Here is an 11,134-nt window from a genome sequence, read left to right as displayed (position 1 = left end):
ATAAATGATAAAACATCAGGCCGTCCCTATCGCACTATTTTGTAAGTGCGATAGGGACGGCCCGATGTTTTATCATTTATCGCGCGACCATTGCCCTGGATTATCCAATTAAAAATAAAAATAATTGGTAAATAACGAAATATACCGGTTTTTTGTGTGGAATAAATACGGGTTTCTGATCCCTGATTATATAGCTCCTTAATCACCTTATGTGGCTTTGAAAACCACGTTGCAGTACCTATTGTAAAGTAGGGCCATAGCTAACTTCCTTTGACGTGCTTTGACCTAAGTTTATATAATTGAAACGAAGTCATTGGTTCACAAAGTAAAACCTTAAGCGATGCGAAGGTTTCAAGGCTTAATTAAACACATTGTATCCCGAGTGAAATGCCTACAAACTTTTCACCACGCCAACCTTAAGTAAATAAATATTGCCTATGATAACAAATAAGATATAAGTAGGTAATCAAATGTAATCTAAACTATTTATCATTCAAAATAATCATTTCACTCAATTCTACTATCCAAAAAAATAGCTTAAAATTTTCATGCATTAATCTTGATATAAAAAAGTTCAACTTTCTCAATCCGTTTTTTAACACGAGATGGGAATTTCCAATTGGTATGGTGAAAATTTTGGGTATAGGTACGAGTATTTACACATAACATAACAGTCATAAGAGGTGAGAGGAATTTGGCTTATTTGGTGACCACCTTTGTAAAAGTAGGTACCTATTTAAAATATAGCGTATGTAGAAATCCGAAAGTGTAAGATAAATTACTGACATTACTGTAGATAGAGGTAGCTAAATAAGGTGTGTTTGTTGTAGTGGTAAGAGAAAAGTAGGTAATTACCTAATTATGTATCCATTTGAATGTTTCTCTTTCTAGATAATTATATCATTAATTAAACAAATACACTATGGTAAGATTATTTCAGATTGTTTTTATATTAAAATAAAATATCAAGATGTAGTAGAGTGTAACTTAAATACAAAATAAATAATATTATGTTTACAGATGTTCACATTCAGTCTTTACAATCAATAACATTTGGGCAAATTAGCGCCAAATTACTTATGTTTAGAATATACGCAATACGTTAGTAAACAATGATTTGACTATCATTTAGCCATTTTACAACTCAGGAGGCACTATAACAAGTAATACTTAACCTAAATTCTAAATAGGTACAAGCTAAGCATTTCCTCGTTAAAACTGAACTGCACAGCACGTCTACTTTTAGGCGAATAGAGCCGTTACTTCCTCGATAGTTTTATTCTTCGTTTCGGGCAACTTGAAATACGTAAATATAAAGAATATTATGAGGAGACCTGTATATGGCAAAAATAAATAATTTCCTAATGCATCCTTCATCGGAATGAACGTTATACCGATGATGAAGTTGGCGAACCAGTTGACGAGCGCGCCGATGCTGACGGCGGCACTGCGCGCCGACTGCCCGAACATCTCCGACAGGATCATCCACGGGATCGAGCTCGGACCCATGCCGAAGGACCCCACGTACAACAACGTGAAAATAACAGCAAATATGCTCATGGTTTGGTTATCTTCATAAGTAAAGAACGCTACCGTCATTAGGACCGAAAACAAGGTCATACCGGCAAGGCCGCCCAGCTGCAGAGTCCGTCGACCTAGGCGATCCATCAGCGGAATAGACACCAGCGCCATTACGAATAACATACTGCCGACGCCGATAGAAGCCAAGCGGGCCTCATCAGGCTCCAGACCCGCGCCTTCGAAAATAGTTGAAGAATAATACAAAACAGCATTGATACCTCCCCATTGCTGCGATAAATGCATAACTATTCCGATTATAAGCGGAGTGCGCAGGGACCGGTTGCTTATTAGATCCCAAACGGTAAACTTTTTTTCTTGTTTTTCGGCATTGCCTTCCGCGTTCATGTCGTTAATCTCGTTCTCAATATTTGGGTGACCTCTAATTTTAACGAGTGCCGTTATGGCTTTTTGTTCATCACCATTTGTGAGCAAAAGGAACCTAGGCGATTCAGCAGCGAAAGGTACCATCAAGCATTGAAGACCTGAAGGAATCAGTGCAATGCCGAACAGCCAGGGCCAACCATCGTCACTCCCTAATATAGCATCTATGCCAAGAACCTGTGAAAAGATTAAGCCGAAAGCTACTGCTAATTGATTGACTGTTCCAAAAGCCCCTCGTAGATTTAATGGGGCCACTTCAGACACGTAAGTAGGCGAAACAGTCGTGGCAAAGCCACAGTTGATTCCGATAAGAAATCTACCGATAATTATCATTTCTACGGATCCGGCAAGCTTGCTGAAGGCCATTAAAGCGGCCGCGATAACTCCAAATGCTGCATTGAGGAGGAGAGCCATTTTGCGTCCTTGTTTCTCCGCAACCCAGCTAGCAAGCGGACAGCCGATCATACCTCCGACGGCAAAGATGGAAACAATTATACCGAATATAAAAGAGCTGCGGCTTTCCTCAGTCTGGTACTGGTCAGTGATGAAGGTCTCGATGAACTCGCGCGGCGCGTTGATGACGCCGGTGTTGTACCCGAACTGGAGCATGCCCAGCACGGCCGCGCTCACCGAGTACAACAGGGGGCCTGTTATTTCTGTAGCCATCTTCGTCACGTTCGGCACTCTGGAAACGAACATCATATCCATAATCGTGTGTATATTATATATACGATTAAAAAGTGTCATTCTTTTAGCACCAAATAAACAGGGTCGAGGTTGGGTTAGTTAAATGAGTGGAGTGCAGTTCCAGAAATAAGTAAAGGTTAACCACTAGGATATACTTAATTATGTATGAGTGTAACCGAACCGAATGAACCGATTTTTTGGTTTTTCTTTTTTAATTACATACATCAGTAAATCACTGTATAATAAGTAACTAAAGACACAAACAAGGCGTATTACTTATAACTCATAACCTAGTCAAATTTAAGCGGAAAACAAGATTGGTCATATTATTTTTGCTCTACAATCAACACTTGGGAGAGGAGGTAGCTCCCAAGTTGTTGATGTAGTGTTGCATCAGATGTCATTGGTCAAAAATAGATATTGAAATTTTTAATGCGTTCCTTTAAATTTTTCTATGGGTGCTTTCGAATGATGATTTTGGCATTTTTGACTTCGTGATCGTATTACACTAAAAGTACATTATTCAGAAGTTAGGACAACTTACAGCTGAACCGTCTATTCGTCGTCGACCAGACGCCTGCCACTAATGTCTACAAAAATATTAACACAATCTAAGATTTGCTACGGCGTTAGGTAATATATCTTATCACTTATCAAGTTATCACTGTTATCCACATGGACTTTTTCTATCAAAAGATTATTTGCGAGAGTACCTACAATCGACATCATGATCAGTGATCGGACTCTTGGCGTTATTTCTATAATTATACGCTCATTGATATCGCCGACGATATTAAACAGAAAGTCCGGTCACCTGCCCAATATCACAATTTGGTTTTCTTTCAACCCCTTTTGCCAAGAGTGGCACTGAAAGTTTCATGTGCTCAGCCTACCCCGCTAGGGAATGTGACTCAATATTTCCATCCCCACCCACTTGGCGTAGTAATTAGAAGGCTGAGAGTTCCTCAAACTTATCAAAAATGATCCATTTAAGATTAACGTACCTATTGAAGTAACGAACGGTAAATTGGTAAAAGGAATTATTATGTAAATGAAATAATCGTCATTCAGTAAATAAATGATTATTTAATATCAACAAAATGACAATATATTTTGGTAAAGCTAACTTTGAAAACATTTTCGGTATTTTTTCTTTATTTTTCCTCTTTATTTCTTTCAAATCTTAGGCTAGGTTATTTATAATACGAATATAAAAGTAAAATACAAAACCACTTACAAAACAATAAAAAAATATAAACATATTATAAAAAACCTAACCTAGGGTGCCGCCAGCAGCGGGGCAGGGCCCAAGCTGCCGGTGGTTAGGGCTGCAGAGAGAGGAACCGTCGGACTATCCGCGCTGTGTCCAAAATCACCGCCTTCTGCATCTGACCCTTGATCCAACCACCGAGCGAGAGTCTCTTAAGATGTTGGTCGAGACTCTTCGCTATGAGACCGTTCGCTGAAACGACTATCGGGACAATGATCGTTGAATCAACATCCCACATGGTGGTTATCTCGTGAGCCAAGTCTAGGTACTTACTGGACTTGTCCTTCTCGGCTTTCACGAGATTCTCGTCATGGGGGATGGTGATGTCAACGAGCACGGCCCGGCGTTGCGGTCGATCTATTATCACAATGTCAGGCTTATTGGCTACAATAGTCCTGTCAGTGATAATAGATCGATCCCAATAGAGCGTGGCACGGCCATTTTCAAGAACTGGCGCAGGTAAGTACTTGTAGTACGGTACTTCGCGGTCCACAAGGCCGTATTGAAGAGCAAGCTGCTGGTGAATGATCCGGGCTACGAGATTATGCCTGTGCAAGTACTCACCGTTAGCAAGATGAGAACAACCGGAAATGATATGCCTGAGTGATTCTCCGGGACGGCGGCATGCCCGACAAATGTCGACCGTGCCGTCCTTCAGGATATATTTCCGGTAGTTGTTCGTCATCATAACTTCGTCCGCAATTGCACAGGCAAAACCCTCAGTTTCTCCGAAGAGGTCCCCGAATCGTAACCAGTTCACCGATGCGAGCAGGTCTACATCGGGTCCCGTGAGGGCCTTGTAGAACCGCCCGTGTAGCTGCTTGCTCTCCCATACCGCCTTGCGGTCCGCAGCACTTAGTACCACAGGTTTGCGCCAGTTCTCTTTCGCCCAGGAGAGCGGCGTGAGGTTTCCGTCCACTGCCACCACATCACGATGCATCCCACACTCGTTGTTAAGGAAGTAATTCCTGAGATTGTACACCTCACGGTTGTGGAGATTTTTGGCGTTTAGGAAGCCTCGACCTCCGCACTTCCGTGGGATGTACAATCTCATAACAGACGAGCGCGGGTGTAACATACGGTGTGTGGTAAGCAGTGACCGGACCCTCCGATCCAGGGCGTCCAGCTCGGTCTGTGTCCACCTTAGTATGCCAAAGGAGTATGTGAGTAGAGGCATTACCCAGGCGTTAAAGGCGCGCACTTTGTTGCCTCCTGACAAAAGACTGTTAAGGACTTTTGTCAGCCGACTGAAAAAGCGCTCCTTCACCGACCGTCTAATGCCAACATCCTCAATACCCAACGACTGTGACATACCAAGGTACTTATAGGTTTCTGATTCAGAGATAGATCTGAACGACATCGTCTCAGAAAGTTATAAATTTTCTGAATTTACAACCTCCCCCCGCTGTACATGCATAACCGCACACTTATCGACACCAAACTCCATTCTGATGGCGGTACTGAAAACTTCTGTGGTTTTCAATAGCACCATCAGGTCTTGGGTGTTCGGTGCAAATAGTTTGAGATCGTCCATGTACAGAAGGTGAGAGATGACTTCACCCTCTCTCCGAAGCCGGCAACCTAGCCCTAAATCCTTCAGCAGGGTGCTGAGGGGATTCAGAGCTAGGCAGAACCATAATGGACTCAGACTGTCACCCTGGAATATTCCTCGCTCAATCCTTATGAAGTCCTGCGGGCCAGTGGGGTCATCTCTGCCTCCTGGTTGACGAAGGACTGTGGTCCACTGCCTCATACATGCAGCCAGGAAGGATATTAAAGCTGCATCAAGTTTATACAGCTCCAATACCCTTCCCAGCCATGAATGAGGCACCGAATCATAGGCCTTCTTATAGTCAATCCAAGCGGCCGAGATGGCCCCCTTGTTCCGCCGAACTTGTTGGCAAATGGTCATGTCTATGAGGAGGAGCTCTTTAGTACCACGGGACCCAACCCTACATCCATTTTGAGCGGGGGCCAGAATGTTGTTAGCGACAATATGCGCGTTAATTTTTGCTCTCAAAATGGATGTAAGGAGCTTGTAGAGTGTAGGCAAGCACGTGATGGGTCTGTAGTTTTTTGCTTCCGTGGTACTACCGGACTTGTAGAGCAGGAAAGTAACACCAGTTGTTAGGGAAGGTGGGAGAGAACCAAGATCGAGGGCTTGTTGAAATTGCGTTGCCAAACGCGAGTGCGAGCATCGAAACCATTTTAGCCAGAAGTTGTGCAATCCGTCCGGTCCAGGACTTTTCCAGTTCTGGGCTGTACGGACAGCACAACTTACGTCGTCGGGGCTGATGGTGATAGCCCCCATAGGTTCGATGTTCTCGCACTCGCGTTCGACAACGGTCATCCACTCACCCTCCGTGTGTTCGACGGGCACCGACCAGATGCTACGCCAGAAATCAGACATGGCAGTAGCATCCGGCAGCCGCACGTCAGACACACGAGGGTCGGTTTCCTCCCACCTTCGGTATACTTTCCTTTGGTCGCTTTGAAAAAGACGATTCTGCTGGAATCGGTCCACACGCTTTCTGTAGCGGCGAATACGGCTTGCCCATGCATAGACTTTCTGCTTCATTAGATTCAGAATCCATAATTACTAACCTGTATTTTAACATCCTGTTAATGCACTTAAATGTTGAAACCAAATCGTATACCTACTTATAAAATCAAATCATAGAATCGCGAACTTTTTAATAAAAAGTACTTAAGAGGCTGCGTTAGATGGCGTTAATCTGCAAATTACCAGTCTTATTTTTTTTGTGGAGTCGTACAGGCATTTATATACTTTCAATTATGCTTCGCGAACATTTAATATTAAAATTGACGTATTACAACAAACATTCAATTTCTCATTGTAACGTTAATCCCCTTAATGTAGATAAATTTACTATTTTACACTATTTTTAAGTACCACTCACACATACAAACAGTGTTTTTGTATTCCTTCTAGTCGATAATTTCACGCAGCGACAGCTTGTTTAAATAGCCTTGCGGTAAATACGTGCCATCGCATGATTTGCATGGAAGTACTGGGTTCGAATCAGGACTTTTTCTCTTTTTTTTTTTTTAATACTACGTCGGTGGCAAACAAGCATACGGTCCGCCTGATGGAAAGCGGTCACCGTAACCTATGGACGCCTGCAACTCAAAGAGTGTCGCATGCGCGTTGCCGCCCCATTAGAAACTTGTACACTCCCCTTTGCTGCGTGTGCACAGCAAAAAGGAGTGTACAAGTTCAAAGGAGGGTTTGGGTTGCCGACGACTCAAAGGACAATAGACGGAACAAATTAGTTCCGTAAGTCCTCCCGTCGTCAGCACCCCACACCCTCGTTGAGCTCTGGCAGCCTTACTCACCGGCAGGAACACAACACTATGAGACACTATTTTTTGTTTTATTATTATACATAAATGTATATGTACTCGTACAGTAGTTACTGAGCGTTTTCCACAAAAAAGATTAAAAACCTATTCTCTTACATGGTAATAATTTTTGGGTTCGTCGAACTCAGAATTTCTAACATAATTATCCTAATCTGATATTTTAAAAAAATTCCAAAAAAGTATAGATAAATTTTAGTTTCTAAACTACGATTCGAATGTTGTTTTTTTTTCAAGCAAGGGTATTCAAATCGCTTTTGAAATCTTAAATTAGTAAATGAAAATGCAATAGTTAACTGAGTAACGTAATGCTTTAAAAACTCAAGTGGACTTTTTTTATCTAAGGAGTAATTTCTATAAAATATTATATTTAGCGAGGGTATTAAAAGTTGTGTTTTATATCTCAACTTAATAAATAGAAAATCAAAATGACAATAAAAAAATCAATATGTTCTCTAAGATAAAATTGATACCTTCGGCTCTCCATTCTTGCTCGGTCAATAAAAAATACGAAATTTATATCCAAAAAAATACAAAAAGTTTATAGAATCCTAGGAATCGAACGCACCTTCACGGCGTGACAGACGACTGTTCACCAACGACGCCATTACATAACACGCTGTAACCGACGAAATTGGGCTATACATATATAATTATTTAAATATAAATAATAATGTCAAATCCATACTAATATTACAAATGGGAAAGGGTGTGTGTCTGTTTGTTTGTCTGTCTTTCACGGCAAAACCGGAGCGACGAATTGACGTAACTATTTAAGGGGATTTAGTTGAAGGGATGGAGAGTGACATAGGCTACTTTTTGTCTCTTTCTTACGCGAGCGAAGCCGCGGTCAAGAGCTAGTTTATTATAAATGGGAAAAGCTGGTTACTCTATAATCTGAAGTGAAAGAATTCGTTGTTTCACCAAATATAATGTGTGTTTGTTTGTCCGTCTTTCACGGCCAAACGGAGCGACGGATTGACATGTTTTTTAAGTGGAGATAGTTGAAGGGATGGAGAGTGACATATGCTACTTTTGTCTCTTTCTAACGCAAGCGAAGCCGCGGGCAAAAGCTAGTACAGCACGGGTAGCATGGTCGCGCGATAGACGATAAAATATCAGGCCGTCCCTGTCGCACTATTAGTAAGTGCGATTATAGGGACGGCCAGATGTTTTATCATTTATCGCGCGACCATAATTGCCTGCCTGGACCAGATTATATTGATAATAATTATTATTTGTAACCATTTAGTTAATATTGTCTTCAGTTACCGCGATAGTTACTCATGAAATAAAAACTATGAAAACGGATTAAATCGCGTATAATGAGTTTAAAATTCATCCCGATGTTTCAAACACTTTACAGCGTTCGTGGTCAACGGGTGACTGAGGAAAAATTACAATGTACAAAAGCTACCCATATTCTTGTATATAACCATTTAGTTGTTGAAGAAAAACATTCACACAACAATAACATAGGTCAACCAGCTCAGTAAATGCAATACTTTACTAATACTATGCCCACACTATGACCTATGTATAATGTATTATACCAGAGGTGTAATATTTTATTTTATCAACAAAGGCATAATAAAGGATTGTATTGTATTTTTGTATGAAAATAAAAAATAGGAATAGTCAAATATTCCATTAAAAAAATAAAAAATACTTAATAAATCCATAAAAGTTCAAATGATTAAAAAATACTTCGGACTCGAACCCACGATCTTCTGCATCATAGTCGGTCGTTTGACCGAGACGCCATTTCGATTTACATTAGCAGTGTCGAAATACACGATATGTATCTTTGTTGACAAAATGCGTCATTATTTCTGAGTCTGCTTGAGTTAACTAAACCAATATCTTTAAATAATTACTTGTCAAGAGCCAAATGTCACTGATGACAATGTCAACTAAAAATGCGCGAAATATGACGGCTCTGTGTCTGTACACAAAATTTGGCACGCACATTTACGTAAAATTAATAAAAAATTCACATGGATTTGTCCATGATTTCTGTATGAAACAATGTATTTCATTCACTACCGCGACGACGGATAATGTATAGTAGATGTATGCGCATATTTTTATTTAGTTGTAGTGTGCGGTGACTAAATAAATGGTAGATGTTTTTTGTATGGAAAGCGAGCCACCTTAAGTTGTATTGAATGTACTAATGTGCCAGCGGAAAGTCTACAAAATTGTCAAAATCTCAAATGAACAACCGAAAATACGAATGGAGATTTTTAGAACGAAATTTTGTACTTTTTAAAATAGCAACTACACAAGCCAAACATTCAGAGTTTCATAAACCCTATTTAATTTCTTCCAATATCAAAATGCATCAATGTAACATATCAACGATATTTCATTAATTTTATTACAAGCAAATACTATATAAACTCACGTGCAGCTTGTGACGTTTCCCATACAATGAAGCGGCAACGATTTTAGCAGCGCCATCTAGCGGTACGAGTAGTATGTCAGTATACGCGTAGTACGTAAAACAACACAAAATGCAATTACTTGATCTACTTTAACATTTTTAGACGGAATAAAACAAAGAAAATAAGAGTGTGTGACTTTTTTAAATTTTTAACTGTATGAACTAAACAAAGTTGATCAAAATATCAACTCATGCCGCTAGGGGCCAACGGGGGCCAAGGGGGCGTGTTGCCAACTTTGGCACCAAGCTGCACGTATTAACTCGTAGAGTTTATATAGTATTTGTTACAAGTTACAATAACTGCCGGTGGCGGGAGTTTCTAGCAAAAAGAGTAGAAATTACAAAATGGCAACATTGTAGTTCCGTGCATGTGCCGTAGCCGAATGGCATTTCTGCGACGCGAAACGAAAACGAAACGCCGCGAAAGGTAGTCTGACTCTGTCCCGCCAATACGCACGAGCGATAGAGATAGATATCTACGAGCGTTTCATTTCGTGAGCGTTTGTGCCATTCGGCTACGTACCCAGTTTTCTTACACATACCTAAAGGGACGACAATAAGAGTAGGTATTACCTTCCTAACGTTTAAACTTTTTTGCCTGCCAGATTGTAGAAGGGGCATTTTCACTTTGAATTGTAACCTGACAACAATCCAGCTACTTAGTGCTGCTTAGTGCAAACAATGTTCAACATTTACGAGTACCCTTATTATTAAAATAAAATATTGAATAGGTACTGTATTACTAAGGAACAGTTATAATGAAAGATTATTATGAATTTACTGAGATTCATCTGGACATGAAGTCAGTGAAAATGTAAGGTGAAATACCCCATAATGGACGGTGATGCCATTATGGACAAAAAAACACAAATCCTTAATAATAAGTATCTAAAATTAGTTTCTAAAAACTGACGGCTATGTACCATAAACTAGAGTTATAGAGCTGTTTCATTTTGATGTTTCAATTAATTCGGTTATTTCTGAAGGATTTGGCGACAAGATAAAATTCATCAGTTTACTGAAAAAAATATCAAGACGAATCCTTAGTAATGTTGCTAAGAGAGTTGAGTTCATGTATAAAATAATAAAAAAATAATACTCTGTGTAAACTTGAATGCGTTTTACTTACTGCATTAGGCATGAGATAAGGTATAAAACATACTAGTTTGTTGCTCCAAAGATATAAAGAAATGGCGTTATTTTGCGAGTGTCCATTACTGGAACCGAAAAACTGCCTACCTCCTATGATGGACAAGGAACAATTTACAAAACCAAAATTTACAAGAAACAATCCTATGTTAAAATAACTCAAACTAATTGTATTTATGGTATATAATATTGACTCATTGAGTATCAGTTGGCTTTAAAAGTAAAATTTTAAACTTATT

At 40.0% G+C, this 11,134-nt stretch overlaps 1 protein-coding gene across 2 annotated transcripts; it reads right to left on the bottom strand.

Moving 5' to 3' along the window:
* Positions 1 to 973: 973 nt before the first annotated feature.
* LOC125236768 (glucose transporter type 1-like) lies at positions 974 to 10,686 on the bottom strand. 2 transcript variants are annotated; one of them, XM_048143695.1, is made up of 3 exons: positions 9,460 to 10,686; positions 6,524 to 6,625; positions 974 to 2,647 (listed from the first exon to the last, which is right to left on the bottom strand). In XM_048143695.1, the coding sequence occupies exons 2-3, from the start codon at positions 6,535 to 6,537 to the stop codon at positions 1,243 to 1,245; spliced, it is 1,419 nt and encodes a 472-aa protein (XP_047999652.1). In that variant the 5' UTR covers positions 6,538 to 6,625; positions 9,460 to 10,686; the 3' UTR covers positions 974 to 1,242. The 2 variants fall into 2 exon arrangements, with proteins under 2 accessions (XP_047999652.1, XP_047999658.1); XM_048143701.1 differs by lacking the exons at positions 6,524 to 6,625; positions 9,460 to 10,686 and adding an exon at positions 3,194 to 3,243.
* Between the last annotated feature and the right edge of the window lie 448 nt (positions 10,687 to 11,134).

The sequence above is a fragment of the Leguminivora glycinivorella genome, chromosome 2, assembly GCF_023078275.1.
Source record: "Leguminivora glycinivorella isolate SPB_JAAS2020 chromosome 2, LegGlyc_1.1, whole genome shotgun sequence".
Classification (NCBI taxonomy): Eukaryota; Metazoa; Arthropoda; class Insecta; order Lepidoptera; family Tortricidae; genus Leguminivora; species Leguminivora glycinivorella.
Note: the sequence above shows the minus strand (reverse complement) of the source record. Positions and strands in the feature narration are given on the sequence as shown.